Source organism: Pan paniscus, chromosome 1 (genome assembly GCF_029289425.2).
Source record: "Pan paniscus chromosome 1, NHGRI_mPanPan1-v2.0_pri, whole genome shotgun sequence".
Lineage (NCBI taxonomy): Eukaryota > Metazoa > Chordata > Mammalia > Primates > Hominidae > Pan > Pan paniscus.
In genome coordinates, this window is record NC_073249.2 from 69,762,275 (window position 1) to 69,777,398 (window position 15,124).

Here is a 15,124-nt window from a genome sequence, read left to right on the forward strand (position 1 = left end):
AGAAAAAAAAAGAAATTTAAAAAAAGAGAGAGAGGGGAAAGAAAGAAAGAAAGAAAGAAAGCCAGCCAGCCTGCCTGCCCAAGCTCTGAGGACTGAGGTCAAGGCATCCTGATGATTAGGAAAAAAACAACTGAAAAAGAATAATTAGGTTTAGGAGGAAAACCAGATACTTATAGTATTCTAGATGTCAAGTGAAAATTTCAAAGAAGAAGTGATCAATCATGCTGCTGACAGATCATAACAAATTAGTATTAAATATTGCATTTAGCAATGTGGAAGTCACTGATGATCTTGATAAATAGGGACGAACACCTATAGAAAGGATTTAAGAGAAAGAGAGGAGACAAATTGAAGACAATGAGCATAAGGCAACTTTTTGCAGTTTTGCTGAAAACAAGAAACAAACAGGGCAGCAGCTGGAGAAAAGTAAGGCCAAAAGAGGGGTTCTTTTACAATGACTGATATAACAGCATGTTATCACATAGTATGTTGATGAGCATGACCTGGTAGAGAGGGAAAACTTGATGATGCAAAAGAAAGGCAACAGGGCTGAAGTAACATCCTTAAGAGCAAATGGAATCTAAAACACAAGTAGATGGGTTAGTCTTAGCTAGGAACATCATAGTTCATCTACCGTAACAAGAGAGAAGGCAGAATATGAAAGTCTTTTGACATATTCTACTAGTCTATAATGATACTATCCTATGAGGTATATTGTTATTATCCCTATCTTACAGACGAAAAAACCAATAAAGAGAAGTTATGTAACATAGCTAGTATACTCAACTAATAACTGACAGAGGCAGAACTGGAAGCCTTGAAAGCTGATTCCAAAATCTTGGCTCTTAACTATTACATTATTCTTCCTTTGCACATGAGAAAAAAATTTCTGAATAGAGTGTTGTATAATAATAGCAAGAAAACTGGATCGGACACTTAATGCCACAGAAATGTATTAGTAGAAGCTTTGTGAGGGCTTACTACAAACACCTCACACTTTAGAATCAGAGTTGGTTTTGAATCTTGGCTTCAATTCTTAATTACTCTATCCAACCCTAGGAAAATGACTCTTTGAGCCTCCATTTCCTCAACTGTAAAAAATAGAAAAGCCCACTCAGCATCTTGCCCAAGCTCATACTATTCGGTAGGTAGTACCATTATTAGTATGACCTTCCTATTACCCTCTCCCAGTCTTCCATGGGTTCCTCCTGTTTCTAATTCCTAACTTATTCCCTTCCTATAATACTTATTTTTCTTTTGGTATCTTGCTCTCATGTAAGTATCTTACCTGCTGCCTGACAAATTACTCACTACTTCAAAGATCTCAGAGGCCTAAGCAGAAGTAAACTTCAACTAAATTCTGCTATGTTTCCTTCAAATCAGGCAGTCCCAACTCTGAAAGTCCCTCAGTTTAAAAATAGCCTAGTTTCTGTCTCATTAACCATGTAAGCTAATTTTAACCCTGGAGCTGAGTCTAGAGGCTAAGAGAGCCTTATGCCTCAAACCACCACAACTTCAGCATGCCATGCAGTTAGAGAAGGAAAATATTGTTAGTTTGGTGACAATTTTATGTGTAAATATTATAAATTAGATAGCATGTATGACAAAATACTCAAAACATAAGAAAGCTCTATTCTCACCTGCAAAGTGAAGTGCTAAATCTCGATACAGTTCTCTACTCATGTTTTGAAACTCAGCCTCCTGCCACACTTTCCCATCAGGTGTTCGAATCTTGGTCTCTGAAGGGTTGAAACCTAATACATACCAGTAACACAGAATACTCTTATCAAAGTTGCTTTATAAGTTTTGTTTGTTATACTTTTTAAAGTGATATATAATCGACATACATAAAATTCACTCTTTTAGTGTTACAATTCAGTGGTTTATAGTATATTCACAAAATGGCACAACTATTGTCATTATCTAATTCCAGAGCATTTAATCACCCTGAAAGAAACCCTGTACCTATTAGCAGTCACTCCTCATATGACCCCCTCCATCCCCTGGCAACTACTAATTCTATCTTTATGGATTTTCCTATTCTGGACCTTTCATATAAGCCAAATCATACAACATGTGTCTTTTGTGTCTTATTTTTATCTCACTTTGCATAATGTTTTCAAGGTTCAACCATCATGTAACATGTATCAGGGCTTTATTCCTTTTTATTGCCAAGTGATAGTCCATTGTATGACTATACCAATACTTTATCCATTCATCAGCTGATAGACATTTGGGTTTTTTCTACTTTTTGGCTATTATTAACAATGCTGCTATGAACATTCTTGTGTAAGTTTTTGTGTAGACATGTTTTAAATTACCTTGGGTATTATATCTAGAAGTAGAATTCCTGGGTCATACAGTAACTCTATGTTTAACTTATTGAGGAACTACCAAATTTTATTTTATTTATTTTACCTTATCTATCTTATCTATTTTATTTTATTTCATTTTATTTTATTTTTTGAGATATAGTCTCAATGTGTCACCCAGGCTGGAGTGCAATGGCAAGATCTCAGCTCACTGCAACCTCCGCCTCCTAGGTTCAAGCAATTTTCCTGCCTCAGCCTCCCAAGCAGCTGGTGCTACAGGCACACACCACCATTCCCGGATAATTTTTGTATTTTTATTAGAGACGGAGTTTCACCATGTTGGCCAGGCTGGTCTCAAACTCCTGACCTCAAGTGATCCACATGCCTTGGTCTCCCAAAATGCTGGGATTACAGGCATGAGCCACCGCGCCAAGTCTACCAAACTGTTTTCTAAAGCAGCTGTACCATTTTGCATTCTCACCAGCAATGTATTGGGGTCCTAATTTCTCCACATCCTTGCCAATACTTACTGTATAGCCACCCTAGTGGGTATAAAGTAGTATCTCATTGTGGTTTTGATTCATACTCCCCTAATAACTAATGATACTGAGCAGCTTTTATAAGCTTTTAAAAGAGGAATGTATAATTAGCTACCACATAGTATGTTAACACATACTGTTTAGGAAAAGTAAGCATCAGTGAGATAAAGCAATATACATTCATTCAAAAAGACTAGAAGTGGAGAAGCACTAAATTAAATGATAAAAGAATACCGATCATAAATCATGAATTTCAAAGAGATGAACTACCCTTCTCCAGATTTAGGGAGAGACAATATTATTTATTCTTCTTGTCTTTGAAGACAGGCATTATAATTGCTACCATCTATCTGTTTTTGCTTATGACTGAACAAATGGGCAAGCTGCCGTTTATACAGACAAATTGTGTCCAAAGTGTGGAAAACAGGTCTTTCAAACATACTTTTTCAATTTCTCAAGAAACCTTACACATATGGGATTTCCTAGGAATTACCATTTGATTTTCCACTTCAAATTTATCCCTACTCTTTGGCCGGGCACGGTGGCTTACACCTGGAATCCCAGCACTTTGGGAGGCTGAGGCGAGTGGATCACTTGAGGCCAAGAGTTTGAGACCAGCCTGGCCAACATGGCGAAACCCCATCTCTACCAAAAATACAAAAATTAGCCAGGCATGGTGGTGCATGCCTGTAATCCCAGCTACTCTTTAGGCTGAGGCACGAGAATCACTTGAACCCAGGAGGTGGAGGTTGCAGTGAGCTGAGATTGTGCCACTGCACTCCAGCCTGAGACTCTGTCTCAAAAAGTAAAATAAAATAAATTATCACTATTCTTTAAGAAATACACTGAACTTTGTTTTGTCAAAAACAACAAAATAATGAATAAAGATGATAACCAAAGTAGTATAAAGATTTGTATCTTAAGATGGGCTCAACTTATCAAAGAATTAGCAACCCATACATAACTGTACAATTAAATCAATGTAAAGAATAGGCTGGAGTAAAAAAACTGGTAGTAGTACTTTGTAAGTATAAGAGAAAATATACTGGTAAATTAATTACATGTCTAATAGTAAATAATCTATTCAGTTATTAGGCACAATAGCCTAAGTTTAATTTCACCCGACATTTGTGGCAAGGAACACACCATTACATCTATATCTATATAAGGGAAAAAATTTATAAACATAGTGTTCAGTTTTGCAAAATATAGTTTGCCATTAAAAAAGTGTGGTGATTCTGCCTGGCTGCCTGAGGACTGACTGCCATCATGAATGACACAATAACTATTTGTACTAGGAAGTTCATGACCAATCAACTACCTCAGGGAGCACAAACAGTCGTACATGTCCTTCACCCTGGAAAGGGAACAGTACCAAAGACAGAAACTTGGGGAAAACTAGCCCAAATGTACAAAGCCACACCAATGTCATCTTTGTATTTGGATTCAGAACCCATTTTGCTGGTGACAAGATAAATGGCTTCAGCATGATTTCTGATTCCTTGGATTATGCAATGAAAAATGAGACCAAACACAGACTTTCAAGACATGGCCTGTATGAGAGAAAAAAAGACCCCAAGGAAACAGCAAAAGGAACACAAGAACAGAATGAAGAAAGTCAGAGGGACTGCAAAGGCTAAAAACAGGAGTAAAGATTCTGCAATGACTTTATCTGTGATAACTGCAGATTTTTCATGAGGATTAATAAACTGTAAAAACTTCTAAAAAAAAAAAAAAAAGGAAGTGTGGCAGTCCTATGCAAACGTATTTCTGTCTTTCTCAACTTTTCACTATCACCTAATCCCACTGCTCAACATTTAACCCTCTTTTTCTCCTCTCCTCTTTAGGAAACATTTATCCCTATGAGAGTCTTTCTTTGCATTTGCATCTTATATGTTAACTTTAAGAAGATTTCACTATCTACATCAGTTTCTCTTTCTGTCCCCAAGTCTTTATTTCCATTTCTTTGTCCACTTTTTTTCTTACTGGTTAAATTTATTAAATAGAATAAAAAACTTACTGTGCACTTACTTATGTCCATGACACTGTACTAGGTTCTGAGATAAAATAAGGGTGACCAAGATAGGCTCTTTATCTTCATGAGCATTTATACCAGGAAGAAAAAAATATGCAAACAACCAAATATAGTACAAGAAAGAATCATATAAACACCATTCGTGTTCAACATTTCAAATTTTTAAAGCAGAACCATAGAGCACTTCTTAGGTTTCTTTTTAAAAATAAAAAATAAAAAATCAAGGTGCAAAATGAGTTTAGTATGCTAATAACTGTATAAAAAGAGGAAGAAAATAAATAAATACACAGACACACAATACACACATACTCCTATTTGCTTATGTTTGCAAAAGTTATTTCTGGAAGGATATACAAATTGTTAACACAAGTAACCTCCAGAAAGGGGGCCAAGCACAAGAGTGACAGAACTTTTCAAGGTATACTCATCTTTTGGACTGCAAACAAAATGAATTTATTATGTCTTTAAACAAACGAACTTAAAATGTCACTTTAGAATACAGTATTTTAAGATGCTTTTAATTTATACTACCAAAAAGTTGGCAGAAAAACAGTTTTTCATTGTTGGAAAAAAAAATCCACTGCTTAGGACATCGGAAGCCATATTCTATAATGAGTTCTCAAATGTTTGCTACCTTTTTCAAAGTAACCCCTCCAAAAGTCATATTTATAAAATATTTTAATATAAAAACTAGCACATTAAAAAAATAGTAAAAGGATTATGGGAAATCCAGTCATCAACTCAAAGAAAGTTATATCTAAGATTTTCACTCTCATTCTGTAAAATTGTTTTTAACTTTTAGGTTTTTATAAATTATTACAAAATATGAATTCAAATGGAACATTTTAACTTTTTCTTAGTGGAATAATCGTTGGTATTTCAGAACTTTGACTTGTATAAAGAACAAAACTTAAATATGTAATCTATACTTAATGGGTCTGTACTTAATTACAGCAAAGATTTCGGGTAATCACTATCTTGGAACCAACAAAGAATATTTTGACCTCGCCATTTGCTATGTGCTGTGCCAATAGTATAGATGTGATACACGAATGACTAGAAAAATATTAGAGAATTGTGTTATTAATAAAAAATATTATTAATTATAATATTGGACAATGGCAATTCTTCAGTATTCTAAAGTGAATTGATCACAATTTTCTCACAAATTAGCTAGAATGAAATGCAAATTATCCAATTTTATCTAATTCACAATGAAGATCACTAGCAAAAACATAGTAAACAATACAAAAAACTAATAATTGGTGAAAACTGTATGCAGTAGATGTGTTTTAGAGAAAAATGACTAAAGATGCCTTAGGACTATAAAAAACTGCAAAACTTGTTAGAGAAAAATTAGAGTTGATACAGAAATACAAAACAAAACTGATTACAATAAAAAAGTGCCCTAGATTGTTAGTTACTTAAAATTAACAGAAGAAACAGGCTGGGTGTGGTGATTCACGCCTGTAATCCCAGCACTTTGGGAGGCTGAGGCAAGCAGATCATCAGAGATCAAGAGTTCAAGACCAGCCTGGCCAACATGTTGAAATCCTGTCTCTACTAAAAATACAAAAATTAGCTGGGCATGGTAGTGGGTGCCTGTAATCCCAGCTACTCGGGAGGCTGAGGCAGAACTGCTTGAACCCGGGAGGCAGAGGTTGCAGTGGGCCGAGATCATGCCACTGCACTCCAGCCTGGGCGACAGAGTGAGACTCTGTCTAAAAAAAAAAAAAAAAAAAAAAAAAAAAAAATTAATAGAAGAAACAAATTATTATATAATATTTTGATCTGCCTAAGCATGTATACAAAAACTAAAATTGGAAAAAATACCCACAAAAACATTAAAAAGGCTACTCTGGCAGAAGTTTAAATAACAAAAATCTAACATGAATTAAACTAATCAAGAAATCAGCCCTTCGTTAAAAACTTTACATGGATGACCCTGTGAAAATAATTTCAGGAACATAAAAATAAAAATAGAAAAATAGAAACCCCTTAAAACCACCATATATAAAAACTTGAGTTGGCTTTAAAAAAAAAAAAGCTCTAAAGAGCACTTTCTAATGAAAATCTACCAATGTTGGCATAAATGTGATTTAAATATTGTTTCCTTAAATATGAGGATGGTAAATCATTCATGTTAAAAGTTGAAGGTTAAAATATCAACAGGATCAATGCCAGTGCCAAAATATTCTGTACTCAAATATTTACTGGAAATGGAGTTATCTTTTAAATATTACTTTTGAAATAATTCCTAATAACAATCCAAATACAATGGCAGCATAAAGGCATTATTCTTTCAGTTCTCTGAAAATAGTATCAATTATTATTTGTATAACTTAGTAAATGTTCATATAGTGGTTCTCAAACCACAAGAATCCCCTGAAGGACTAATTAAAAATTCCAATTCTGGACCCCAGCCCCAGAAAATCTGACTTAGGACTAGTGTTGGATCTAGGAATCTGTATTTTTAACATGTATGTTGAAATAATTTTTTTTTTTTTTTTTTTTTTTTTTGAGACCGAGTCTCACTCTGTCGCCCCATGCTGGAGTGCAGTGGTGAGATCTCGGCTCAGTGTAACCTCCGCCTCCCGGGTTCACACCATTCTCCTGCCTCAGCCTCCCGAGCAGTTGGGAATATGGGGGCCCACCACCACGCCTGGCTAATTTTTTTTGTATTTTTAGTAGAGACAGGGTTTCACCATGTTAGCCAGGATGGTCTTGATCTCCCGACCTCATGATCCGCCCACCTCGGCCTCCCTAAGTGCTTATGCAGTCAAGAATAACATCCTGTTCTAAAGGTGATCCTCTCTATTCAAATACACCCTAGGGAGAAAGAAGAACAAAGAAGCAGGGAGAGGAAGATATAAAGACTGATTACAAACCTTTATATGCTGGAGCAGGTGGTGCTGTTGCCACTTTTCTGACTTTTGCCGTTACTGAGTTATCAACATTAACAACCATTACTGGATGGTCAATATGACCCAGCTTCTGGCCCCGGCCATTTGTTTCTTCTGAGTGTTCCCACTGTTTTCTAATCCGTTCCTTAAGTTTTTCCAGTTTGACATCATGTTGTCTCCGCTTTAGAATATCTAATCTTTGGGAATTAGAAGTACTAGTAGAGGATGGAGAAGAGTCAGTTAGTCGTAACACTTTTGGATCAGTATCATGGGCCATGTTATTCACAGAAAGCTTCAAATTATTCTCACTTCCTTTTGTTCTGTTAGGCATTTCTTCCTCAGTTCTCATAGAAGCTCCCATCCTAATCAAACATTCAGAACTTTGCAATGCATCAATTGCTGGTCGATCATTTAAAAACCTAACAACTGTATCATTGATGACAGATGATTGGGAGCTCTCAAAATCACAGCTCCGTATATTCCGTTCTTCTCGACTGCCTATCATCCAGTTACCGCTCTCAGTCTTTTCTTCATTAACATCTACACAGTATACGTGCTTTGATTCCAGATGGCTGGAACTGAAATTGGAAGGTGCACCATGGATTTCCCTACAATAAAAAATAATAAGCTCTGTGACTATGATTAATAATATATTGTATACGTGAAAATTGCTAAGAGTAGATTTTAAGTGTTCTCACCACAAAAAAAATAAGAATGAGGTAATACATGTTAAATAACTTGATTTAGCCATTCCACAAGGTATACATATATCAAAACATTATGCTGTACACTATACATACGTAGTTTCTACTTGTCAATTTTAAAGCTAAATCTTTTTAAAAGCTTTTCATAAAAGTACAAAAACTAGTCAAATTGAAACCAGTCATACAAACTGAGAACTCTAAGCTAGCATTAGAAACCAAAAAATAAAAAACCTAGAAATTCCAGTAAGTTAAAGATTGCAAAATAACCATTAATAATATTATGACTCAAGGCTCAATACCCCCTCTATCAAGTAAAATGGCAAATAATCTAAATAACAATCTGCATATTATAAAATAAGAAATATGCAAAAGATATATAAAGAGATTTCCTAAGAACTCCAGAAAACAGGATGATAATCTGACTTTGGGTATTCACTTGACATTTGTCAATAAAATGTGTTATTTGCTACTCTATAAAATCTTAAGTACCAGAGAAAAAAGTTCTCAAATAATGGCATTTCATATATGTCACTTCTAAATAAGGAACCAAATTAATAAATAGACTTGGGGTAGAAATAAAGTGGAAGTACAATAAATATTTTCTTCCAAATAAATGTGGTTAGTAATGTTAAATCTGTTAACCACAAAGTACTTTTTGGCAGCTTCAAACTTTGTAAAGCATATCTAGAAAATCAGGAGTAAGCATAGAAGGCTGGGCAAAGCCAAAGTACCTCTCACAAGTCCATATTCTCTGCTCATAGAAACACTAGCAAAAATCTTCCTCCAGAGACTATTTTTATTTTACATGTCATTCTAATAAGCCTTATTTTAGATTGATTGATTGATTGATTGATTTTTGAGAAGGATTCTCATTCTGTCATCCAGGCTGGAGTGCAGTGGTGCGATCTCGCTCACTGCAACCTCTGCCTCCCGGGTTCAAGCGATTCTCCTGCCTCAGCCTCCCGAGTAGCTGGGATTACAGGTGTGTGCCATGACGCCTGGCTAACTTTTCCATTTTTAGTACAGACAGGGTTTCACCATGTTGGTTGGCCAGGCTGGTCTTGAACTCCTGACCTCAGTTGATCTGCCTGCCTCGGCCTTCCAAAGTGCTGGGATTACAGGTGTGAGCCATTGTGCCTGGCTGAGCCTTATTTTAGGAAAGCACTTTATGAAAAGGGAGGCTAATGAAGACAAATGTTTCAGCAGTGAGAAGAGCACATGAATCATGAAAACAAAAGTCAAGAAAATTATAAAACCAGACCTAACAACAGGCTGGACCTGAACGTCTGAAACAGCAGCCACTAGCCACATATGGCTATTGAGCACATGATATGTGGCTAATCGAAATTAAGAGCTGCTGTAATGTAAGCTACATACTGGGTTCTAAACATTTAGGAATGTAAAATATCTTTTGTGTGTGTGACTACTAAAAATGTTGAAATTACATGTGTGGCTCACATTAATGGTTCTATTGTATAGCACTGATCTGATCTAGGGCATTTCAGGTAAAAGCATAAAACCCTAAGTACTACAAAGATTCTCAAGGCCACGACAACATAACATAGTAACTGTTTCTACTGAGATCATATGAGCGTGTGCATTTTTCTAAGAAAACAGTCTACAGCTTTTGTCAGATTCTCACTGGGGTCCATAACCCAGAAAACTTTAGACCCTGTTCTGAGTGGCTGATTATTGAAAAAGATGGGATCGCCAGGTGTGGTGGCTCACACCTGTAATCTCAGCACTTGGAGAGACCAAGGTGGGCAGATTGCTTGAGCCCAGGAGTATGAGACCAGCCTGGGCAACACGGCAAAAACCTGTCTCTACAAAAAATACAAAAATTAGCTGGGAGTGGTGGCGCCTGTCTGTAGTCCCAGCTACTCGGGAAGCTGAGGTGGGAGGATGGCTTGAGCCTAGGAGATCAAGGCTGTAGTGAGCTGTGATTGGGCCACCGGACTCCAGCCTGGGCAACAGAGTGAGACACTGTCTCAAAAAAACAAAACAAAACAAAACAAAACAAAAGAAAGAAAGAAAAAGGAAAAGAAAAAAGAAAGAGATAGGGCTGTGAAATGAGTCCTGTAGCTACCATCAGAGACCAAGGCTAAATGTGATTATTTTCACTATATTAACAAGACTGCAACAATTCACAGTTAAAATAATTTAGTTCTAAAATTAGCACACGCAGAAAATAAAATAAAACATAAAATGTTAGGTTACGTACCATGTCCCACTCTCAAAAGAGGACAGAAAATTAACACCCCCCCAACAAAAAGTAATTTCATACAGTCTTTCATTCACTCACTCATTAAATATTTACTGAATACATATAAGGATGTTCACTATACAATTCTTTCAACTTTTCTGTAAATTTGAAATTTTTCCTGGTAATATTTTAGGAAAAAATATTTATTTAATATTTAGTACATGCTAGGCATTAAGCTAATGCCTTGAGAGTAAGATTTACATCCTTAGATAGACTAATGGGCAGATATGGAACCAAAACATAATGCAACCTGAAAATGTTTTAATAGAGGAAGTTACACAGTACTTTGGGAGCAGAGAGGGATGATGAACTAGGTTGGGAAAATGGGAGTGGGGTAGAAACAGATCTGGTCATTTTTCCCACAGAAAGTAATAAGAGTTTTAAGTGAGGAATGGAATCCACCAGGTGGAGGGTATTCCATTCACAGCTATCTTCTGGGTATTTTTTCTTTTCTTAAAAGATACATAATTTACAGGCCAGCTGCAGTGGCTCACAACTGTAATCCAAGCACTTTGGGAGGCCGAGGCAGACAGATCACTTGAGCCCATGAGTTCAAGACCACCCTGGGCAATATGGTGAAACCCCGCCTCTACCAAAAATACAAAAAAAAATTAGTCGGTCATGGTAGCTAGCGCCTGTAAGCCTCAGCTAGGAAGCTGAGGTGAGAGAATCGCCTGAGTCCAGAAGGTGGAGGTTGCAGTGAGCCATGATTATGCCACTGCACTCCAGCCTGGGCAACAGAGCAAGACCTTGTCTCAAAAACAAAAAACCATAATTTACATACTTTTAAATGTAAAGTAGTATTATTTACAGGAAGAACACTGAACATAAATATAAAGTGAGCAACTCAGTCTCAATTCTGGTAATGATTATGTCTCTAGGCAAGCTGCTTAATATCTGTGTGTTTAGAGATTCTAAACTTCGATTATTCTTCTTCAAACTTTTCCCTTCTTTTTTTTAACTCTGAACTTTACCCAGATTATACCCCTGACCTTCTTTCTATAATTTTTCCAGCACTTCTAGTGCTTCGATACTAGTGATAACTCCCAGATTTATATTCTCAGGCCTGACCATCCCAGATACATTCTTACCCAAATTTTTAAATGCCTACTTAAAATTTCCACCGAGATAATTCAAAATTCCATCAAATGCAACATATTAAACATTGAACTGACAGTCCATCTCCATCTCTCAAGGTATGTAAAATTTAAGAGTACAAACATATACCTAGAACTACCAAGTATCATCATGAAACTTCTTGATTTGTGTTTAAAACACCAAAAAATGCTTACAAATGAAACAAAAAAACAGGCCCAGTGTTTATTACTTATTAATATTTGCCATACTAAGAGCATGAATGCACTGAAATCATTAGTAAAGTGTCCCTCAAATACAAAATTCTGTAAGTTTATCAGTTGAATATCTTAAGCTATGTTAACAAAAATGCAAAGCATTTTATATCATCTATGCTATCAAAATTCATACATCAATCTTGAACATCTAAGTTGCTGAAAGCCATTGGCAACAAAATAAAACAATAAATCAACTCACATTCTCAATAAGATAGGAATTTTATGTGACTAATTAATGCTACCCAAAAAAAAAGAAAAAAAGTAAGCAATATAAAGTTCACTATATAAAATAAATGATCTGAGATATTAAGACGAAACAAAAAAGCCACACTTCCAGAGATGGAATAATTTGTTTTAGTAAACATATTTATTACAATAAAGGTGGGGCTTGAGGCAACTATTACTATTTCTTCCCCCTCGAATATTTATCTGCAGAAGAGGCTACTGCAGTCAGTATTTCATGTTTGCACTATCTTTTGTAGCCATCTTTTGTGGAGAATGAAAAAGGTAGTAATATTAGAGTATTATACTATTTCACAACCAGAGTGCTATAAAAAACTCAGAAAACAAAGTATACTCTTACTGTAAATATTACAGGCTAAACCTATTTGATACCTTTTTTTTTTCTCAATACTAACCTATAAGAAACCAAAGGTTCACGAAATTCCACACGATTATTTTTCTTCACATTACTCTCCAGGGTGGTGGCTCTGAGAGGACTACGAGATTTCTCTTTTCGTGATTTAGTGGATTTGGAGATTGGAGCATTAACCCAAGAATCATCCAGGTATCTACCATCTGAAGGAAAAGGAAATCTGTGAGAACATATAATATAAAATACAACTGCCTCTGAATTAGGCTGGTATCTTAAAAAAAAAATTAGGTATCTATTATTTCTAATAGTTGGATATTATATAAGTTATCTCTAGTATCTCTAGTTGGATATTATATAAGTACATGAAAAACATTCGGTTAAATTGTTAAAGTAACTCCATTGATACAGAAATTGTATTCTGAGAAAACAATGCAAAATAAAATTCTACACATAAAATTTATTTTTGTCATGGCTCTCACTCACTTAAGAGAGAAGTATCATATACAACCTAACAAACTCCCAGGTTAAAAAAAAGTGTATATATATATATACACACACACACACATATATATATATATATATATACACATATCACAGTTTAGGTAGAGAGTACTGACATGGAGGTTTTCACCCACCAATTAAGAAACCACAGAATGGCCTGGCATGGTGGCTCATGCCTGTAATCCCTGCACTTTGGGAGGCCAAGGCAGGCGGATCACGAGGTCAGGAGTTTGAGACCAGCCTGACCAACATGGTGAAACCCCATCTCTTCTAAAAATACAAAAATTAGAAAGGCCCGGTGGCGCGGCTACTCAGGAGAATCGCTTAAACCCAGGACGTAGAGGTTGCAGTGAGTAGAGATCATGCCACTGCGCTTCAGCCTGGGCGACAGAGTGAGACTCTGTCTCAAAAAAAAAAAAAAAAAAAAAAAAAGAAAAGAAAGAAACCACAGAATCAAAATACAAAAGGTAACCCAAGAAAAATTTGCATTGTATCAATTTATGACAGTCACCATATGAAAGAGATTCCATTTATGATTTTAAATCCCAAGAAAAATATACATTAAGTCAACTAAATTTCATTTCCAAAGTGCTATATATCTGTGAATTAAAAAAAAAAATCAGACATATATAACCTCAAAATGAAACTCTCATCACTAAAAACAAATGAAAACTCATTGTCAAGGGTGATGCAATAGTGCTAAAGTCCCTGGTCAAAAGATGGTGAAAACACCATCTACGGTTACTGAACATGAGGCTGCTTCATAGCTACCAAATATCAAAGGAAAAAAATTAAATGCCAGTATCTCTGACAAAAAAGCAAACAACACGAGACTGTAAGAAGAAATTAAACTGAAATAAAACTATTACATCAACAACTTATATTTAAGGCAGAGTGTGGTAGCTACACCTATAATCCCAGCACTTTAAAAGGAGTCCAAGATGAGAGGATTACTTAAGGCCAGGAGTTCAAGACAAGCTGGGGCAGCACAGAGAGACTTCGTCTCTACAAAAGATAAAAAAAGATTAGCCAGGTGTGGTGGCACACCCCTGTAGATCTAGCTGTCTGTTTTGTCAAAATTTATATTTAATATATGTATATATTTGGAAGTAACTTCATACATACCTTTTCTACTTATTTTTCGAGTAGCAGTTGTAGAAGACTTCTTGGTATCCATGACAGAATCACACACAGCTGTACTTGTAGGGGCTACTTCTAATTTATTTTCAATGTGTCTCAGCTAAAGTTTAAACACCATCATAAGACATAAGTTAATTCTGTAAATAATCCAGCTACCATCAATTTACATGGTTATTTAAAAGTATATTGCCCAATACCTTTTTCCAAAGTAGAAAAAAACTCAGGAATCCTTTCTTATAATATTTGTTTTTCATCATTTTTTACTTTAGCTATAATAACATCTGGCACAATGCTCCCCAAATTTAGACAAGAAAATCAGTAAGATTCTGAAGAATATCAAAGAGTTTCCATTTGACATGTTGATCTATTTTTTAAATTGTTGAGTATTTTCAAAGTAGTAAATTATCTGACTTTTTTTTTTTTGAGACGGTCTCGGTCTGTCGCGCAGGCTGGAGTGCAGTGGCGTGATCTCAGGTCACTGCAACCTCCACCTCACGGGTTCAAGAGATTCTCCCTCAGCCTCCCTAGAGGCTGGGATTACAGGCGTGCGCCACCACGCCGGGCTAATTTTTGTAGTTTTAGTAGAGATGGGGTTTCCCCATGTTGGCCAGGCTGGTCTCGATCTCCTGACCCCAGGTGATCCACACGCCTCGGCCTCCCAAAGTGCTGGGATTACAGGTGTGAGCCACTATGCCCAGCCAATTATCTGACTTTATATGTGACATACCATTATGCAATATATCCTGTGCATTTTACACGCAAAAATGAGGAAAGAATTAT

General features: G+C 35.9%; 1 protein-coding gene and 1 pseudogene across 6 annotated transcripts in view; one reads left to right on the top strand and one right to left on the bottom strand.

Annotated features, from left to right (window-relative positions):
* The window catches only part of CEP350 (centrosomal protein 350), a 165,773-nt gene that overhangs the window by 115,538 nt on the left and 35,111 nt on the right, over positions 1-15,124 (bottom strand). For all 6 annotated transcript variants that reach the window (XM_034941709.3, XM_055110972.2, XM_055110960.2 and 3 more), the window contains exons 4-7: positions 14,330-14,444; positions 12,747-12,906; positions 7,775-8,397; positions 1,641-1,754 (exon numbers count right to left, since the gene is read on the bottom strand). In XM_034941709.3, coding sequence (XP_034797600.2) covers positions 1,641-1,754; positions 7,775-8,397; positions 12,747-12,906; positions 14,330-14,444 — 1,012 coding nt within the window. The remainder of the gene's footprint in view (positions 1-1,640; positions 1,755-7,774; positions 8,398-12,746; positions 12,907-14,329; positions 14,445-15,124) is intronic.
* Positions 1,772-5,535, top strand: LOC117976471 (small ribosomal subunit protein eS24-like; annotated as a pseudogene).